Genomic DNA, 21346 nt, shown 5'->3' with positions numbered 1-21346 from the left:
CTGCCCCACAAACAAAGGGCTAGAGCGGCCACACAGTGGGAGGACACTAGGAGGTCTAGGTATGGGAGGTCTGATGTGGGCCTGCATAATGCAGTGTAGACGCAGGAGCCCTAGGTTGGGATTCAGCAATTCCTAACCTGGGGTTACAAATGTGTGTAGACACTCAAGCCCTAGCCTAACAAACCCAGAGTCTGCCAACTTGTGTTCTACACACCCTGCACTCCCGCTGCAGGGTAGGCAGACTCGAAGACTGCATGTTAAGTCTACCCTTCACTCTGGGGGGTGTGAGGCCAAAAAATAGTGTAGCCATGGCAGCAGGAAGGGCGAGCCACGCCGACTGTGTGCCTGTCCAAGACGCTAGGCACGTACCCAGGCTGCGATTCCCTCCCACTGCTGCTACTCTGTTTGAACAACGCTCCCAGCTGGAAGTGGAGATACACTCTAAGAGTGTGATCGTCTCCCTCAGCTGCTTAGTCCAGCAAGAATAAGAGCCCACAGCAGAGAAAGAAAGTCCTTTAGCTCAAATGGTAGGAGCTTGCTCTGCTCTTCCGTATTCACTGGCTGTGGAGGTGGCCGCAGGGGCAGCTCTCCATAGAATATTAGGGTTGGAAGGGACCTCAGGAGGTCATCTAGTCCAACCCCCTGCTCAAAGCAAGACCAACACCAACTAGGAGAGAGGTGTCAGTGTTGGTTGATTAGAAGGTGGTAGGGTTGCCGATTTTGGTTGGACTTATTCCTGGAGGTTTCATCACATGGTAATCTTTAATTTCTGGAGACTTCCAGGACAATCCTGGAGGGTTGGCCACTCTAAAAGGGGTTCCCTGAACAATGAAGTGAAACCTCCAGCTTGGTTTCTCAAATCAAGCCGTTTGTCCCCTTCCACCGCAGCCTCCTCCCAACAGTGCTGTGTAGATATCTGGCATCACTTCATGATACTTTCCTTCCACAGTCCTGGGCTTGAACCAGCCGCAGCTTCCATGCTTGGGATTCTGGGCTAGACGGGGGATCGGCATTGCCTTTTTACTGAGACAGATTTTTGAGGGCAAATGGCTTTTTTGAGCAGAATGAAAACTTACCTGGAAAACGTTCCGAGGGGTAGAAACTTTCTGGTTTTTCACCGGTAATAAAATCTTAGGTTTTGATTAAAAAGGAAACATTGGGGGAAACCATTTGAGTTATCAGTTCAGTTTTTAGTAAATATTTTTGGGCTTAAGTATCGAGGGGTAGCCATGTTAGTCTGAATCCACAAAAACAATGAGGAGTCTGGTGGCACCTTAAAGACTAACCGATTTGTTTGGACATAAGCTTTCGTGGGTAAAAACACCCACTTCTTCAGATGCCACATGAGAAGTGGGTTTTTTACCCACGAAAGCTTATGCCCTAATAAATCGGTTAGTCTTTAAGGTGCCACTGGACTCCTCGTTATTTTTGGGCTTGTCTTTTCAAAAACCTTTTTGGTTTAAAAATGTTTTTGAACCCACTCTTTTTTTCCTTTCCATTTTTAGTGAAACTGGAAGATTTCACCTTTTTTTAATAAACAAAATTTTCAAAATTTCCTGCAAGAAATACTGGAACTGTTCCATCTATTCTCATTGGGGCTCACTGCTAAATGTGTTCCTAGTGGCCACTAGAAACCAATCCCCCTGGGAAATGGGGGAACCCTCTAGTAATTGTCCACTGTTCATACCGCTCTCTCTAGGCCTTCGCACAAGAGATTATGGAAACTACTACCAAGGCATGTGGGACTGCAGCAGCAATCAGCCAGATGAGCTGTCTTTCCAGCGTGGGGATATCATCTACATCCTGAGCAAGGTAGGGGACCGTTATACCACTCCAAAGCTAGGAGGATTCACGGCCTCTGAGTTTAATGGGCCAGGTGTGGAAATCACATCGGTGTCTAGGTGTTTACATGCCCCTTTCTCAACACTGCAATGTCTGAATTCCCGTCAGCAGCAGCAGCAGGAAGACAGCATGAGCAGCGATGTGAAATGATTGCAGCCCAGCTTTCTCCTGTGCCTTGCAGCCTGGAGAATGAGTCATGGAAGGACTTGGTCTGACACCTGGAAGGGAGCCCAGGTTCTTGCTGGCTGGTAGCACAAAGAGAGATTGATGTGTCCAGTTTTCTCTACTGGCTCGGGGCGCTGTGACTTGCTAAGAGCTTTTGGGACTGAATCCAGGATAGATTCAGACCTGGATGGTGCTTCCTGGCCAACAGTGTTCTGCAATACTCTGAGAGAGCAGGAGGGTAGGCATGCATAGTAATAATCTTTTGCCCTTCTGTAGTGTCTCCTGTCTGCACATTGCAGACATGAGTGAATTAAACTTCACAGTCTGCCTCTGAAGTAGGTCAGTATCATCATCCCCATTTCACAGGTGGGGAAACTGAGGCATGGAGCATGTCCGTTTCCTCGACAGTCAGTAGCACATCAGGGGAAGGGAACCCAGGAGTCCTGGCTCAGAGTCCCGTGCGCTAATCACAGGACAACTTTCCCTCCCATGGCTGGGAGGAGAGCCCAGTTTCGACTCCCCGCCTCTCCCCTGTTTGGCTCCTACTGTTCTGTAATGCTTCCTCCCCTGTCCCAGGCATAAGTGCCTGGTATTTAAAATGCCCCCAGGCAAGATGTTTTTCCATAATGGAGTCTGTGTGTGGTAGCGCTCTAGAATTGCAGGGGTAATTGAGTTGCTCAGCCAGGTGTGACCAGGCCTTTCTTTGTCAGGCGCATGCAGGTAAATAAATTAACTGTGTGCACTGTGCTGAACGGGCCCGTGGGGGAAAGGGAACAGAGTCAGGATCCTCAGCCAGGCTCCTGGCTAAGGCGGGGAGCAGGGTTGTAAGCGACCTCTCTGGTTCTTCCTGTTCAGAAGAGGCCCAGAAGTGGCTGCGGGGTGGGCACCAGCTGCGGTGGTAGGCCTGGTCCGGTTCGCAGTGACAATGGAGCGTGCCAAGAGCATGGCTCTGTCACCCTCTGATGAACAGCTTAAGGGGCATTTTGTATGTACAGCACGTAGCACAGTGGGGGCTGGTCTGTGATTTGGCCCCAGGGGGGTCGCTCATGACTCGGGCAGGGTGCTCCCAGGCCCTTCCTTGGATCTCGCATCACTCAAGCAGCAGTTTCAGGCAGTGTTAAGTTTGTCGCTTCCGAAAGGCTCCCTCGGCCAGGGACAGGGCCGGCTCCAGGCCAAGCGCGTGCTTGGGGCGGCATGCCGTGGGTGGCGCTCTGCCGGTTGCCAAGAGGGTGGCAGGAGGCTCCAGTAGACCTTCCGCAGGCGTGCCTGCGGATGCTCCACCGGAGCCGTGGGACCAGCGGACTGGAGCCACGGGACCGGCAAGCGGCAGAGCGCCCCCCACGGCATGCCACCGTGCTTGGGGCAGCGAAATAGCTAGAGCCAGCCCTGGCCAGGGATGAGGACATCCTCTTTTGGCTCTGCCAACAGGTTGCTGTACTGGCCCAGGGGGCCTTCCCCATTGGGCCTGGATGAGTCAGCAGGTGTTTTTTGGTCCACTTGCCCAGCACGTGAGTCTATCCCGGGAGGTTCTGCTGAACCGAGCCCCCGCACTCCACCGGTGAAATCTGCAAATCAGGCCCTCTATGACTAATGGGGCAAAACCCAGATGTGCCAGGCTTTGCTCTGGTTCCCTTGGTGCTGTTCAATGGGCCAAGCTAGGTCCGAAAGGGAGGCACAGCTCCAGGGCTGTGGTTGCATGACTGGGGAAAACCCCCTCTTCCAATGGGAATCCTGAACTTGTGTCATGCTACTGGACCAAAGGGGCCTGATCCTGGAAGGAGCCTGCCAGCTCCCACTGGGAGTTGAGGGTACTCAGCACATTGTGGTACGTGGGCCCTTTGGGAGCATAGTCCCATGGATCAAATTCTGTCTCACTTCAGGAAGAGGACGCTCCCCCATCCCCGCCCCCAAGCTTGCTTTCTTGAAAGATTCTCCCAGGCTGCCGGTCTGGATTAGAGCAGGGCCCTGGCGGCTGTGTGGTTTCTATAGGGAGGTGCAGTCTGAGCACAGGATCTCCTGTTTCCATTTCCCGTCTGCCACTGATTCCCTCTGCAGGCCTTGGGCCAAGCCATCCTGCTCTCTGTCTCACTCTCCCCATCTGTACAATGAGATGACCCTTGCCAATTGCCGGGCAGCTGTGAGGTGGGGTGGACTGATCACTATGTGTAAAGTTCTCTGAAGGGGATGAGCATCGCTCAGTCCAGGATGGTTATCCAAGCAAAGGATCTGGATTGCCCCGGTCTTAACAACTGGATATTTCCGATGGTGGAAATGCGAGTGATCTGATATCCTGGAGATGGGCACAGTCTAAGACGCAGAATAGAACGCAGCAGAGTACATGAGGGCAGCTCCGTGCGAGAGTTGCTGGGCACTTGTTTCTCCCACTCGTCGCCACAGGAACTGGCTGTGCATAACCTTGTCCAGGCTGATATGGAGCTGATTCAGCAGCTCATGTGGAGCCCTGACTCTGAGCCAGGGCCAGCTCTAGCCATTTTGCCGCCCCAAGCATGGCGGCACGCCACGGGGAGCGCTCTGCCGCTCGCTGGTCCCGTGGCTCCGGTGGACCTCCCGCAGGCGAGCCTGCGAATGCTCCACCGGAGCCACAGGACCAGCAGACCCTCCGCAGGGATGCCTGCGGGAGGTCCACCGGAGCTGCCTGCCGCCCTCCCAGCAACCGGCAACCGGCAGAGCACCCCCCGCGGCATGCCACCCCAAGCACACGTTTGGTGCGCTGGGGTCTGGAGCCGGCCCTGCTCTGAGCCAAAGGAATTCGCCCAGGGTCTCACCCTGATGAGCATGAGGACCCAGTGGAACACCGAGATCCTATAGGAACCTATGGAGTTCCCTTCTTAGCTCTGCCCCCCTTTTTGAGAACCCCATTTTGGCCTTCTGCTTCTAGGAGACCTCGGTTTTAACAGGATTAGCTGAAGGCTTTAATTCCACAGTGGGCTGCTCTGTGCTGGGTCTGTTGTTTCCTTCTGGCAGCAATTCTTGGCCCTTTCCATCCGGGGCTTTCAAAGCACTTTCCGGAAAAGGTTCACTCACCTCCGGTCCCCACCGTTTTGCCGACAAGCAAGCGGAGACGCAGCCACGGTCGTGCTGGGCACACAAGCCAGACGGCCGGAGTTTTGACCTCACCTAGACCTCGGGTTCATGGGGAGCGACTCCACTGAAATCCGTGGAGTTACAGCTGTGTAAAACCCTCCTGAGAGAATCAGGGTTTTGACTCTTGGCCTGGTGCTCTGCCCCCCACCCCGGCCTCTCTTCTATGGACTCTGTTTGGGGATCAGCCTCTGTCTCCCCCGCCCCCCAGCGTAGGGAATGCAGCTTGGAACCACGACGGGGTTTTAACTCTCTTCAGTGGCTCCAGATTGTGACTCTTCCGCTGACTTCCTCACACGTAACTGATTGGTCCTGAGAGCCTCTCTCTCGTAAATTACTTCACTCGATGGATGCTCGGGACCACAGCAGAATCTGAGTCGGAATTAAGCAGGGCGAGAGTGGGGGAGGCGGGGAGGATAAAGGTGTTTGAGAAGCCTGTTCATTCAGCTGCATTTTAATTTCCTTTTCAATCTTGTCCCAATTAATTCCCCAGAATTAATCTCATCGAAGCAAACTCGGTTTTAGTGGTGCGGTCGCTCTGTCTGAACATGAAATAGTAGCTAATATAAAAATCCATCTGGTGTGTTTGAAACTCATACTGGCTGCTGCTTGGATCCTGTCTGACATTTCGAGCATCGACAGTGGGGGGAAAGTGATTTGGGGGTTAGCGGACATCAATAGCTGACTAGGATTCAGCAGCCCAACACGCTCAACCTTAGCTCTGGAGCGCAGGGCACCGGGGCAGGAAGACTCTGATCGAGTTTCCAGAAGGGGGTGTAGAAACTGAGTCCCCACTGAGCACACACGCAGAGGGGTAGCATAGTCTGGGGGTTAGGGCAAGAGACTGTGAATCAGGGAATTGGGATTATATTCCCTGCTCTGGCAAGTGACTCACTGGGTGTCCCGAGCAAGTCACTTTGCCTTTCTGGGCCTTCGTTTCTGGATCTGCAAACTGGGGCTGTTGCTACCTACTCACCATCCAGCAGGGGTGGTGAGGCTTGATTCATTAACATGTGCATGGTGCTTTGAGATCCTTTGTTGGAAGGCATTAAAGCGGGTGAGGGGCATTGCTATTATTGTGTTTTCTCTGCTTCCGACCACATGTCTAATTATCTGTACAGTCTGTCGTGGCCGTAAGTAACCTGAAGCAGCAAAACAGATCGGTGTGTCAGGTCCCTTCCCTCTGAATCCCACAGAAGCATGCGCACCTCTTAGAAAGGAAATGTGCAGCGGCCCTGCCAGAGGCCTGTGGCATGGGGCAGGGAAGCTCGGTCTTCTCTCTGCAGCTCCGGGTTCTGCCGAGCTCCAGCTATTGTCGTCTCATTGTGCTTGGCATGAGTGCCACAGTCCCCGCCTGCCCCTTGGAAGTGGAAGGAGTCCAGCGGCAATGCGCTGGTGCCCGCTAATCCCCAGGATGGGCATAGCCTGCAGGTGTTCAGCTTGCATTGCCTGATCTGCAACAGGATGGCACCGGCATGGCTCGGCAAGCACCGGGCCTTTTCGCTGCCTGTCCTGGTACTAAAGCTGGTTGTCTTATTGGGACCGCAGGCCAGAGATTTGTTGTTGCACATCTGGCACCAGGAGTGTCGCGGGGGCCTTCACCGGACTCCCGATGCCTTGAATATTACCAGGGCTGGACCCGTTCCCACTTGGAACCTCTCTGGGCTGGTACCAAACCTCCAGCGTCACTTGGGCCCTGGGCCATCGTGGTGCGGTACATCTGGGCCGCGTGACAGGCCAGCAAAGTGCGGTTCCACTTCCCTGCCCTTTTCCCGGCAGCTAAAGGACGCCGGACCTCTTTCCCCTGGGCCGGGTGATTTGTACGTTCTGATAATTATTTGAGCGCTGTGAGACTTCCTATTTTAAGTGGACTTAGTTGGATGTGACACGCAGCCCATAAAACCAGAGAAGTTAATTCTCTCAATTGCTTGAAATGAAAGTGTACTGGGGCGGGGGCAGGGGGGAGAGATGTTTTTATTCCTTGGAGCGAAAGGAGGAGTTTAGTGACATCTAGTGGCCCTTTTTGTCACTCTCCAGCAATTGTACTTTGTGGGAGTGGGGGCGTGGGGGGAGAAGGGGGGTTCTGAATGGCACAATGAACCTGATTGCTGCTTGTCAAATAACTATTATCCACCTCTGACCTAACCGGAGGGGAATGGTATCTGCAAATCTCTCCCCCCCACCACATATTTATTGTGGGCTGGGAGGGGGAAGCGGAAAACCGCCCCCAGTCCTTGTTAACAAGCCGCCGTGCGCCGTGCTGTGATGACGGAGGACTGTGATGGTGATGATGGGGTTTCGCGCCCATTAATAACCCCGATGGGAGGCTATCGAGTGAGGAGGGATGGGGACGGGATTTGGGGTCAGCTGGAAGGCAACGGTCATACACCGGTCAAATTCAGGCAAGGGCTATTCCTTCCCCCCCGCCCGCCCCAGACAGGAACCAATCGTCCAGAACAAACCCCTGGCAGCCTCATTCCTCCCAGGTAATGTTTATAAATGAGGGGACACCCATTCCAGAAGAGGACAAAAGGCTGGCTCGACCTGCGAGCAGCCAGCACAATGGCACATCTATGATGCCCCCGCTGCCCAGCGGCCATTTATTATAAACCCAGAAAGAACGAAAGAAAAACCCCTGACATTTCCACTCGGGACACTCCATCCAAACCCTGCTGCATTTGTCCTCCATCAACCCCCCACCTGCCCACCTATCCTGGATCCTAAGCTAGGGTCCCGATAGTCTGGCTTTGTCTTAGATAGGCAATATTACCTTCCCGTCCTGATTATTTCCCCCATCACCCTACCCAGAGCAGGTATTGAAATAGGGTTAGAGTCTGCTCTCAATTGCAGTGCAGTTGCTCCGGATTTACACCAGCGTCCATGTAGAGCAGACAGCAGGATCTCGCCTTTACTCTGGAGTGCATTGGTGTAGATTAGATCAGAGTATGTTATTTGCGGAGAGTTCACCCTGCTGCCCCCAGGAGCAAAATTTTCCTCCTTTCCGTGGAGGTTCGCCTGTGTTTCTGGGAGGAGAAATTCATCCTCAATCTTGGGGTTCCCCTGATATAAGCGAGATCGGAGTGTGTTCTTTGCTATGCATTTACGCTGCTGCAAGTGAGATCCAAATCTTACACACACCAGCCTCTCTTTAAATCTGAACATGACCATTTCCCAGGAGCATACCAAAGAATTTACCCAGAACTGTGCAAACTTTAGCAGCGCTCTTGGGTTCATCTTCAGATCCACCAGTGCATTTGCAAACTCCAGCATTTTTCCCCTCCTTTTAATATTCAGACCATTTATTTTGTGCTGAATTTTATAACAAATGCTGTTAAAGGCTTCATCTTTGACAGAGATAATAATAAATTCACTGTTTAAAGACAGTAGCTTAATTCCGTATACCCTCCAATACTGCACAGAATAAACTATATTCATCACTGAGTAATTTTTTACCACATAAATCTTTAAAACTAACTGTTGTAGGCTGTTGAGGCTGAAATATTGTGAATTTATTAGATATGCTCGTGTAGTATTGGATTCAGAGGTTTCCATTCGAATATATTACAGAGGAAATTTGTGTCTTTAAGTGTGACAATCCTTCCATTTTCTGAAGCCAGCATCATAACCAGCAGCTTCTCCCGAGTCAACTCTGCCTTTATTTGACAGAGATTTAATAATAAACCTTTTGCTAATCTGCCAAAGAAGGTGGGGGTGACATTTCATTAAGATGCCCTGTTTAAAATGTGTGGTGAAAAAGGTTTTGTTTCTAATGTAACAAATGTCTACAGAGTGCCCGGTTTTATTTTTTAAAAGGAGGGGGACATTTTATCTGGGGGTTGCCAAAACAGAAAAATATTCAAGCAGGGTGTCATTTTCAGACCCATCTTTCTTTGACAATAACTTTCACATGACTCGGATGTCAGTTATTTCCCCTCCTGCGAGGCTTGGTTTGTTTGCTGTTTTGTCGGTTATTTAACAGTAAGTTGGACAATGGAAATATTTAGTGTGAAATCCAAATTACATGCACAAAAAATAATCATGAACACTTTAAAACTTACATTGATTTGTCAAATGGGCAAGGGAAGGAAACCTCCTTTTGCAGTGTCCCAAAACTTATTTGTAAATTTCTTTTCTTAATTGTTGCCTGTTGAGCACCTATATTTAAAGCTTCATTGTTGTTTCCTCTGATCGTGTAAAATATCAGTGGAAATCTGTTTGTTAGAGAGAGAGAGAGAGAGAATTATAAAACCATATCCCGGTTCATGAGGCGCGGGTAACATTTAAGCCAATTGATGTGGTAACATTTAAAGCAGTTATATTGCAAAATGTCACGTATGGTCTAGTTTCATTAGAGGGAAGTTAATAGATTGATGGCGTTGAAACCCCCATTCCTGGGAATAAAATAAGTTTGCCTTTGCCGTAACGCCTCTCCAGCCATGGCCCAAAAACCGCAATCCCCTCCGCTTCCCTTGATCACCAATGAAATTTACAAAAACTTCTACTGTTTGGAGCCAGTAACAAATCAGCAGTTTAAAAATTAAAAGCTGGCTATTAACTACTAAACAAAAGAGGCAAAAAAATCCCCTGGCCATCAGTATAATTGTTCAGACGAGCCCGGGTTGAAAGATAAGAATAAACACACACAATTAATACTCAGTATAGCCCACTTATGATCAAAAGAATTCTCTCCCCTGTCTGAGAATGCTCGTAAGCCTTGAGTATTTCAGAGTCAGCTTCTATAGTGTGTTCCCCCCCGATTTTTTTTTTCCACACTGCTCCATCTGTAAATGAACAAACATCTTGATTTTATAGCCCTTTGCTTTGTAAAACTGAGAAATGGAGGGGTGGGGGATACGCTGGATGCCTAAATAAGACTTTAATTCCAAATTCATTTACGCTATAGCGATGAAGTTGTCACAAACCATAATGCAGTATTTAATTAAAATAACAGAAGTGTATCTAGATATGTCCTGGGGTAGCTATCACCAAATTATAGCCTCTGCCGTCCGTATTGTATTTATGAAACAGCCTCTTCGAAGGTGCACCTGAGCTGATACAGAAGAGTAAACATTTACACCATTGTTCTCACAAAAGCTGCTTTTTTCTTGCCTTAGTTCCCACTTGCACTTTTCCCCTTTTTTGATTCCTCACTAGTTCACCAAGATCATCTTTATTTCAACTGTGTGTATGGGGGGGGGGTGTCTTCCCAGTGTTTTTGATCCCTAACTCCTGGTCTTCAACTATTGACCTCCAAACTCCTGTCACTCTTAAATCCCCTCCCGTCTGTTGTCATGGAAAGAATTGTGAACCCCGGTGTCCGAATAGAAAATCTCAGGCGGAACTTGGATGTGGGATTCCAAGAGGGTAGGAAAGAAAGAAGTGTTCTAAAGCCACTTTCGCGTGCATGCTTTTCTCATATCTCCTACAGACGCATAAAGTGCACAGACTTGGCAGAATTCAAGTTTTCCTTTGTCGTCTTCAATTATTTTGACAGATAATAGCGATGTTTCTTTTTAAGCACTGTTTTCAGTTTTGGTCGGGTTTTTTCCCAGTTACAGGAAATTCTAGGGAAAGTCCGACGGTTATTTAATGACCGCAGATGTTGAGATTAAAAAAGTGGAAGCTTTACAAACATTAACACACCAATTGTCGACATCAGACGTCCAAATAGACAAAGTAAATAGCCTTGAATCAAACTGTAATATGTTCTCATTCTGCCCTTTTTGTATATTTCATTGGAGCTGTTTTTTTCCCATCGGATTGTGTGACTATGGTGAAATTTACATTTACCAACATTTACCACTAATAATTTCATCCTTCCAATCCTAACTGCGAACAGTATCCCCTGCGCACTGCTCTCTAACTGTACGTGTGTGCACATACACACTTGACAAACCTCTTTGCCACACCAACACATTATCTGGAGTCCCATTCACTTCCTTGTCTGCAAAATGATGTTTAGTTTAAGGTCCCAAATTAAAAGGAAATAAACAGCCATCATAAAATGACCCTGGGAACTGAGGGAAATGTTCCCATTTGTTACTGGTCTTTGTACTTTTCAGTTGCTCAAACCACATGTGACTAAAACAGGGGCCTTTTCAAGTTCCTGAAAGCTAAACTTCTAGACTCAATTCCCACTGTAGCATCACTTCTATTTCATTCCATTTCCCAGCCCCCAGCTTCCTTTATAAATTTGCCATCCCTCTCCCTTCTAGGATCAGTAATTACAGGTAGTATCTTATCTCCTCTTTTTTTTTTTTCCACTCAGTTTTATAAGACGATCCGAAGAGTTATGAACGAAACAGAAATAATTGCAGTGACCTTTTGAAAGGAAGTGGCCCTGGGGGTTACTGTATAAAGATATTTTGATAGCACTGATCTTCTAATGGGTGCTCTCTTCTGTTTCCCCCACCCTCTCTTTTCCTTTTTTCAGCTGGGGGAATCTGAAATAAATGGATCCTTTCACACACACACACACACACACACACACACACACACACACACACACACTCTCTCTCTCTCTCTCTCTCTCTCTCTCTCTCTTCAAGCTTTCTTCACAGGTCACGCACAAAGTTTAACTCCGGTGACTGCTAATTTTCATCAGGCCTCAGTGTTTGGGCCTTTCAAGCTGAATCTAATTGGTGGCAGAACACATTGAGGAAATCAAGTGTGCACTAAAGCAAATAAAAATCTCTCCCTTTATTATTTTTTTTCCCTCATGGGGAGGGGAGACTGGAAGTGGGGGGAAAGTTGGAAGGGGAACCAACCGCTCCTGCCTCGCTTCCCACGCAACTTTACCATTAAAGCTACACCTACAGCTAAGAAGTTTGGCCATGAAAAATGGTCATTTTGTTTCCCCTGCTCAAAGCATGTTATTAAAATGCTAATTTAAAAGAAAAAGGAGTTAAATATCTAGCAATGGTGCTGTCTAATTGCAGCCATAATGAGCTCTCTAAATGTGAGTGCCCCTGACACACGGAGCATAAACAGCCAGCAAACAGATCATTAGTACCCGCGTTCATTTATTCTGGCGACCTCACTATGACCCCACCGAGGGTAGGGTAAAGAGCAGGTGGATCCGGCTGTGACACCCCCCTCGGGGGATCCAGGAAATGAAGCTATAAGCAGCTGCCATGGCAACACCTATGTGTGCAGATGATGTAACACACGGCAGGCTGGAGGCTCCACAATTGGGACGCCTTGTCCACCCCGCTCCCCTCCTTTGCCAGCCAACGGTGCTGAGTGTGACCATTATTCCGTTCTTTTAATGTGCAGAGTAGCTCAAAGGGATCTCGATTTTTTTTTCCCCAGCCGGAGGCAGGTTTCGGGGGTGGGGGCCTAGCGCAGAATGGGACTCCGTTGCACACGCACAGTCCAAGCTCCACGAGCCAGGGGCACCAAGCACTTCTGGCAGATGTTGAGCACCCTCAGTTTCCCCCTCCCCATGAGCACAGGTGAGGGGCCGTAAGCCTGCAGGGCACTGAGCTGCCTCTCGGCTTTGGTGGGAAGTCAAAGGAGCTAGGCACCTCTCAGGATCAGGCCCCGAGCGAGCCCCTGCAATCAGCTGCCCCCCACCTGATATGGAAGTGATGGATGTGTTTAAAAAAAAAAAAAGTCGATTGTCCCATATTTCGTCTTTCTTCTGCTGTGCACTGTGCATGCATTATGTAAATAAACCTCAGCTCCCTCCAGGTATGGGGAGGGTTGGGTTCATTCAAATTTTACAAAACGGGAAACTGAGGCACATAAATCTGTGCCATAGCCAAGAGTGGAACCCAGCTGTCCTGACTCTCAGCTGTAACCACCAGACTCTGTGTCCTTCCGGCACCTGGGACGGTACCCAAGAGCCCTGATTCCCAGTCCCCGGTGCTTTTCACCACTCTAGGAGGGTGTTCTCTGCCCAAGGGGTCAGTCCTGCGAGCAGGATTGGACCCTAAGGCCAGCCGAACAAAAGCCACGCCTGAACGTGAGCGACCAGGCAGGAGATTAATAAAAACAATTCTTCGGAAATGATTTTCCTCCATCCCAGCCTGTTTGGTTCTAAAGAGTCTCACTAATCAGCTTCCAGCAAAAGCACAATAACTTTTTTTTTTTTCCCAAGGGGCATGGAAAGACTGTCCCTGGAAATTATTTTGAAATAAAAAATAACCCAAGCAACACCCTGTCTCTTCCCCCCCCCATACCCCTGTTCTTCGGGGGCCCCCCCAGCCCGGTGCACTTTAGATGAACCTGTGATATTGTAGCAATGGCCCTTGAAGTGCAGTGGGGAGGTGATTTAGGAGAATATTAAAGGCGATGTGGAGATTCGAAGGCGGCTCTCTCAGGGAGCGCTGGAGAAATACGCAGCACAGATGGGCTGAGCAGATTAAACATTTCCGTCACATTGTTTCCAAATTGTGTTGCTGTGCCTGAGGGTTGGTGCTGCGGTCAGAGTGCGGCAGAATGGTGCAAAGCTGTGAGCCGCGTGCTTTATGGAATAAATATTAATACTGCAGTTTCACATGATCTCACAATCCCATCAGCTTGGAAATGGGGCAGCCACGGTGGTCTCCAAATTCTGCACTCCCCCCCCGCCCCCTTCCTTTTTCATCTTGCAAATGAATGTACCTCTCCCCCCTCTTCTTCAGCGTGCGCCCCCTGCCTCAATTACAGAGCTGCTTTGCAAGTCTTTCCTGCATCTGTCTGTCTGTCTGAGCTAGTGGGGGTCCTACACAGTGCCCTGTGTCGTGCTCTCCACGGGCCTCCTCAGATAGCGCTCGCTTGCTGATCCGGATTGCGCCTGCACCTGTGTAAATGCAGAGTCGCTCCTTTGCCTTCCCCGGACTCGCTCTGGATTGACACCACAGTTACGGGGAGCAGAATTTTAACCTGGCAGACAACACCCTGCCCCTGCAGCTTGCATACGCACAGAGACTACAAGCTCATCTGATTCCCAGTCAGGCAATGTCTTTGGGCCTTGTGCACCCACCTCTGTCCCTGGGCCAAATTCATCTGTGGTGCAAGTCCGGGGCCCGTGCCAGGGATGAACCGAGCTTATTGTGGCAGGCCATCGAAATGGATGGCGTCATGCAGATGATTTTCCTTTAAGTTACCTGCAAAATCCTGACCTCCTCCTGCAGGCAAAGCTTCCGGGGGGTGGGGGGTGTCATTGGGATTAAGCATGTTATTGCACACACAGCACGGACCTGGACAGTGGCCAGTTCCTTTCTAAGTTCTGCTGGTGCTGTCCAGCATGAACTGGGCTAAACCCATTCTCCCCCGGTGGCGGCTTTGCCCAAGTGGGGATGGCGGCGTTTCATTCAGTGCTACTTCCCGGATTTCCTACACTCAAACAGGCCATCCCTTAGCTTTTCCCATCTGCTTGTGTTCTTAGGCCTGTCCACCTCCCGGCTTGCAGGAATCCATTTAACAAGTTCCTGGCAAGAGGAAATAAATAATCGTTGGGGGCAAATTTAATCATTCATTTTTATTGTGATTTATCTGGAGAGAGGTTGAATAATAAACGAGGAAGGGGCGGAGGAGAACAGGATGGTTTGCTGGGAGCTAAAGTATCGGGGAAGCCGCCTCCCAGTTTAGCACACAGCTGACCCTTTGATTCACGGTCCCCTCTTCCTCTGACACCCGATAAAAATCCCCCATGCTGGAAGAACATAGGTGAGTGCTGCCTAAATAAACAGGGTCTCTGAGCAGTGACTGTGTGTCTTCCACTGGCTTTAAGTTTTGAATTCCCTGAGGGGGGGGGGTAAATTTTAAATTTCAGAGCTAGCTTCAGTTTAGAGCCAGTTTTCTAGATAAACAGATATATAGCTAACCTGGTATAAAACTCCCCGTGTCAGCTGACCCTCTAACAGCACAAGGCATGCCGCACCTATGAATTAGGAGCCTCCATTTGACTAACAATAATGTATGACACACACGTGCTGATAATGGGGCCAAGCAATCATAAACCGATAAGTCCCTGATTGATTGGCTTTTCCTTGGGCATCCATCAAAGCATCATTGATCTTCTGCGCGAAGGGGGGCTGATGGATTGTGTTCCTGAAGGAGGCACGGGTTGTTTACGAGGACGGGCAGAAAGCGCGCGGATGTCGGCCAGAGCCAGAAGCCGGGGGGGGAGGAGTAAATATTGTCGGCTCTGCTTTTGGTAGAAGGAAAGGAACTGTGTGTATTTTGGCGATGGGGGGGAATGCTCACTCTGGAGGAGCAGTTGCTGCCTTTGCAGCAATGTTAATATCACGCTAGTGTTCCCCTGATGACCTTGCGGACTAGGAGGGGATGCAGCCCCAGTTTCAGGGTCCAAGCGGATAGGCTTGTGGTTAAAAGCACCAGCCTGAGAGACAGGAGATGACAGTACCATTCCCCGCCTGTCAAGGAGGGATAACAGCTCTGCCGTTCTCCAGCAACTGTTTCTTGCTCCGTATCCATGCACCCAACAGACCGTCCCTCTCGCCACTACAAATAACTGCTCTTCCACCAGGACAGAAGAAGACCCTGCAGTGTGGACCAGAGTGTGGTGGAAGCCCATTACCAGCTGGTAGGAATGGTGTCTCTAGCCTCTTTTGTCAAGGGTGAGATGATCGGCAGAAGAGATCTACTTGATCATTACTTAGGTTCACTCCCTTCTGTGCACCTGGCATTTGGCCATAGGCGGAGACAGATACTGGCTGGATGCCGTTGATCGTGACCCATGGTGGCCCGTTCTTATGGTCCTCAGTGAACGGGGGCGTCATTTTCCTCTTGCCTCTGTTCGGGCCCTGTAGAGTGGGATCGTGGGCACCATTAAGAAGACCTGGATTAAATAACATGGAGGCGAAAACACCAACAGTCTTGCCTGAACCTTCAAAAGGCAGAACCGCTCCTCAGCTGCGCTCGTCGCGAGCCCCATTGAAGTAACAAGTACACTGATTACAGCCCGAGAATCTCCCGGCCATCTCGTCGTTCAGGACAGGATGGTCATTCCAGGCTGCTGAGCTGCCTTGGAAGAGATCACACAAATAGGAAGCAGCGGGAGCGGCTGGAAATTAAAATGCAGCAATCATGTAGCAGAGGGGCTCCAATCTTCTTTTTTCCAGGCTTATGAGGAGCAGCCTGCTGCTTCCCTCCCCCGACACCTACTGGCAGGGCATTTGCAGCCCCATGGAGGGATTCAAGGCCCTGTGACAGGCGGATCGCTAAGGAGGGCTGTGATGTTCGCGCAGCCATAAATGGCAACAGGGAAACCACTGGAGGCTGATTCAAGCTGTGAAATATTCCCTGTGCTCGTGGCCGTGGTGCGTTTTCGGTTATAGAACTGGCTGTTCCTTTTACAGCGGGGTGTGCGTGTGTGTGTGTTTGTTCTCCCCTTGCTGCTGGAGATTAGCAGCATAAATCCTTTTACGGCCCCGTGCACAAACCCACTGGCTGCCGCTTATTGGAACGAGCGTCTGTTTCGGGTGCACTCGTCGCCGCCAGGAGGAAATGCAGAGAGTGCTGGGGCCAGCGGAGTGAGCTGTCCTGCAGCGAGTGGATCTCTGAGTTTGAGGGAGGAGGTCTCAGGGCTAAGAGCGGAACTGGGGCCTCCTGGCGTGCCGAGAGGGTGGTTTTTGTTACCTGTTACTGGGATAAATCAGAAGTGACGTGTAAATCAACGGGATTAAACTGGTGCAAGTAAGAAGCGGCTGGGGAGGGGGAGGATGTTGACTCCCTGGGTTGTAAAGCAACCTGGACTCAGTCGCTGACCGTGGCCAGGTCACTTCCTCCTCTGTTGCCTCAGTTGCCGCATCTGTACAATGGGGATACATGAGGCTATGCAAAAGGCTTGGAGATCCTCTGGCCACATGCACGGTGGTGTTGAGCCGCAGGTGTGTATCGCCCTGCAGGGAGTGTGTGTGTCAGACCCCATCTCAGCAGGTCCAGATGCCTGTCCACCGCCTTCTCAAAGCAACAAAAGTCCAGATGATTGTCTCAGCTAAGTTCTTTCTACCCACCCACCCCCTGTCCCAATCTTTGCAAGCACAGAGCAAGCAGGCCCTGCTGGAAGCTGATGAGGTAGATTCCAGGGAAACAGTCCTCCATTGCTCTCCTCCCTTGCCCCAGAAAAACCCAGCTACTCAGCACCCCCTAAACCCAGGCGTCAGCATCTTAGCAAATTAGCACCTCCAGACGAGAGCAGGGTTCACTCGGTGCTGGGCTTTGACTTGCTGTGCCGTGCACTCCTCGTTTTAATAGTTTAATAAAAATTAGCATAATTAACAAACATCTGTATGATCCAGAGTGGTGCAATTTGGCACTTGGAAACGAGGACTTAAACATTATGGCTGGGAGTTTAATGTTGTTTTAATTCTTCTTGGCACGGTGCAGTGGAATAAACGGTTGGTGCCGATACTTCTCGACTGGCTCTCATTTGCATTTTCCTCCCTTTGATTATGAGCAATTGCAAGCTCCCCAGCAATTCATCAAAGCAGAAATTATTTTAAAAGACCTCGTGGTGTTCGGGCTGCGGTGGGCAGAGGAGGGATGGAGAGGGGAGGGTTGGATTGCTCCATTCATGCTTTGGACGGCTCTCTGACCCACCGCCCAGCCCTTCCACCTGAAGGTCTCCTGGGTGGGTTCGTTTCCTCCTGCTGCGAGCGCAGATCCCGTTCATTTCCGCACTAAGGCAGCTGCTCATCCAAAGCTTTCTTTGCTCCTCTTTCACCGCGGGATTTTCCTTCCTGTTTTTGAAAGGGTTACAATGTGGCCGGGGGGCAGAGAGGTGGGTCTTTCATCACTCTGGGACCCGGCAGCCTGGCAGGTCTGCGTGGCTGAAAGTTTCTGCAGCATCTGCCACCGCACGGCACCCTGGTGAGCGCATCGCTTGCTGAAGTCAGCCACTCCGACAGGTGTTTGCTCCTGGGTCAGCAGCGTGGTCTGTGGGTTAGCCTGGGGTTGGGGAGGCCGGACTCTGGCTCCACTGAGAGCATCATCCTGCAGTCCTCCTATAGGCGGGCTGGGAATTGGGAGGGCTGGGTTCTAGCACTCATCGTGTGCCCTACCCCCAATGGTGGTGCTTCTGTGCCTCGGTTTCCCCATCTGTAAAATAGAGACATAATTCATGCTGTGCAGAGGATCAGCACTAGGGCGCTAAGCCTCAGTGCACCAGCCCTCCAGCCAACCTCTAGCCAAAGGGTTTAGGAGGAAATGTTCCATGTGAAAATTTATCCCACAGGGAAACAACCCACGGCTGCACCTTTTTCTGAAACAGCTGGGGCTGGTGGCTGTCGGGGAAAGCACACCAGCCGAGCTGGGCCATGGGCGCGGGCAGTTCCTCTGCATCTATGCGCTGTTTATATCCTGCCTATGCCCTGAAAATAGGGCCTGCGTGGAATGCAGGGGTTTCCTAGACCTTGTGCTCAGAGGCGCTGACTTTCTGATTTGCTGGGGGGAGGCGGGGCGCGGGGGGAGCTCGACCCCTGCTCCACCCCAAGGCCCCACCCCACCTATTTCTGCCCCCTCCCTGAGCGCACCCTGCCCTTGCTCCGCCCCCTCTCCCCCAGCACCTCCAACATGACACTGAACAGATGATCCTCAGGAGGCAGGAAGTGCTAGGGGAAGGGGGAGCAGCTGACCAGAGGGGCCCGCCGGTGTGTGCTGTGCACCCACTATTTTTTAGGGCACCCACAGAATCCACAGCTATGAGCGTCACCCTCTTGTCTGCAAAGTGCTGGGAGCTGCTTGCCTGGAGAGCCCTACCTCACTATACGGCATTATTAGTTTCGTCTAGATTTATTTCATGCTTCAGGGCTCCAGCCGCTCCCCTGTTGGGGTCAGGAAGGATTGCCTCCTTCCCCAACTACTTTTGGGGGTGTGGTTCTGTCTCCTTCTCTGAAGCATCACAGATTGCCCATAGCTGGAGGTTGGACATTGGAGGGGTGGGCTGGGGCTCTGGGTTGGCGTTCCCCCTCTCAGGTGCTTGGCTGGTGGGTCTTGCTTGCATGCTCAGGGTCTAACTGATCACCATACATGGGGCTGGGAAGAAATTTCTCCCCAGGTCAGATTGGTAGGGATCTTGTGGGAAGAGAGGGAATTGCCTTCCTCTGCAGCGTATGGGTCACTTGCCAGGATTATCTGGACATGGCTCACTAATCGGTGCCCTACCAGCACAGGGGCCTCGAGCACTGATGGCCCCTCAGTCTCTCCTGTTCTCTGCCTGTGGCATGTGAGAATTTAGGCTTCTGAGGACTTGCAATACTTTGGTCTGATTCTGGCTACTGGCCTTAGTTGGTGATACCTGTGTAAATTTGGCTGTAAGTGATTTGTCCAAGGAATCTGTGGCAGTCAGGAATGGAACCCAGGCGGCTCGTCTAATGATTTAACGGTAACCTCCATCCTCTCTATCTAAGATCCTAGAATCATAGGACTGGAAGGGACCTCGAGACGTCTTCTGGTCCAGTCTGCTATACTCAAGGCAGGACTAAGTTATCTAGGCCAGGATATCCAAGGTTGGGCCCTTTCTTGCTTTGTTTTCTCAGGAGTATAACATGTATGGCTGGTGGATCGGCGAACTGAACAGCGAGGTGGGGATTGTCCCAAAGGAATACCTCACGGCCGCCTACGAACTGGAGGAAAGATGATCCAATGGGTAAGAGGCACAGCCGCTGCTTTGTGATTAACTCTTCACACTTCTTCAGTGATTGCGCGCGCACACACACCCTCATCGCTGATAACAAATCTGTCTTGCCAGGAGGTCTGAGATGTCTCGGCTGGGGCTGGGACAGTCCCGGGATATGTTTTTAATCTTTTGTGAAGATCGACATGGAGAAACCTGGGAGGGTTTTGCCTTTTGCTCCATCTTCTGGTCTTCACCTTACACTGGACCTGGTAGAGTGGGGTGGGAGGAATTAGCCATTGACGTTCAAGGAGTGAGGGCGGCCGGTTAGAGCCCAAGATGGGGGAATGAAGGGTTCTGCATTCCACTCTCAGCTTTTCTGTGACCCTGGGCAGGCGTCTGAAGTGAGTCCAGCTGTGACCATGAGCCAGGGGCTTTGCAATGGAAATGTCCCTGACTTGGAGATCCTCATGTGAAGTGCAGAAAAGGGTTGTTTACCTTTGGGTCAGATGGAGTCAAGAGCAACCCAGAAGACTTTGTTTCCAGAAAACTTTGTCTCTTGGTGGTGGTCATAATAATACTCAGCAGGGCATTGGATATCAGTCACTTTTTCACACAAAGATCCCAAAGCCCTGTAGAGAGGTGGGGAACCTGAGGCACAGAGCTGGCAGATCACATGCCGAGTCAGCTCCAGAGCTGGGAATAGAACCCAGGAGTCCTGACTCCCAATCACCTGCACTAACCAGTGACCCACACAGCTTCTTGCTGCATCAGCTGGAGTCACCTCTTCCCATGCTGTGAGTCGCTGGGTGTGCACCATACAGGTTACTTGTGCTCTGGTCACATCCTTTTTCTCTCCTCGCCAGTATTCACTCCTGTATCTCTTTCCTCCTAGACTCCCTGGTGCCTCTTTCTCCAACATACTGGACAGCCACCCCCACCTCAGGGTCCTCTCCCCTGCTGCCCCTCAGGTACCTGTGGAAACCTTCTCCACCTCCACATGAAGAGACTCACATCCCAACACCCATGTCTCTGCTGTCTCACAGAGCATCCCGTTCGCCCCCGAGCCCGTTACGAAGCTAACGCACACCCCGCCTTCCAGATTCCTTATTACCGGCCTCATTCCCCACTTGATTCGGAACAACACGTGGCTTTGTACATGACTCTTACCAGCTGACGAGACGCCTGAGCAATCGGCCAACGTAGGGGTCAGTTTTGTTTTCTTTTGTGAGCCGAGGGGGAAGACCCAGAATAAAGAGATTCTCTTTTCGTTCTCACAGTTTCTGGCAGTGTCTCAGCTTCCCTGTAGGCTCAGTCCCTGGCTCCCTCTGCGGCTGGATTCAGCGATCAGGGAGGAGAGACAGGCGTGTGCCAGGAGAGGACACGACCCTGGAACTGGCCTTCCCTCTCCGGCCCTGGTAGACTCCCGGGCAATAAAGCAATTCTGCCCGTGACAAGCCTCTTCTGATAGGAGCTCCATCAGCTCCGCTATGGGGCTGGGAGGACAGGCTCTCTGTGCTGCCCCTGTCTCTGGGGATCAACAGAGAACTTCAGCCTCCAGGACTGGCCAGCCCAGAAGTCGGCTGGGTTGGCACCTTTCCATCAACATGGGGTTGGGGGGGAGGAGGAAAGAGAGAGGCTGTCTCCCCCATGTGCCACTAGGTGGTGGTA

General features: G+C 50.9%; 1 protein-coding gene across 1 annotated transcript in view; it reads left to right on the top strand.

The window, feature by feature from the left end:
• Positions 1 to 20948, top strand: part of SKAP1 (src kinase associated phosphoprotein 1) — a 232582-nt gene extending 211634 nt beyond the window's left edge. Inside the window, exons 11-13 of the mRNA XM_032791434.2 lie at positions 1700 to 1812; positions 19599 to 19708; positions 20571 to 20948. Of these exons, the coding sequence (XP_032647325.1) occupies positions 1700 to 1812; positions 19599 to 19700 (215 nt within the window). The 3' untranslated portion in view covers positions 19701 to 19708; positions 20571 to 20948. The remainder of the gene's footprint in view (positions 1 to 1699; positions 1813 to 19598; positions 19709 to 20570) is intronic.
• Positions 20949 to 21346: the final 398 nt, after the last annotated feature.

Source organism: Chelonoidis abingdonii, chromosome 21, assembly GCF_003597395.2.
Source record: "Chelonoidis abingdonii isolate Lonesome George chromosome 21, CheloAbing_2.0, whole genome shotgun sequence".
Lineage (NCBI taxonomy): Eukaryota > Metazoa > Chordata > Testudines > Testudinidae > Chelonoidis > Chelonoidis abingdonii.
The sequence above is the reverse complement of the archived record's forward strand: the minus strand, read 5'-3'. Positions and strand labels throughout refer to the sequence as shown.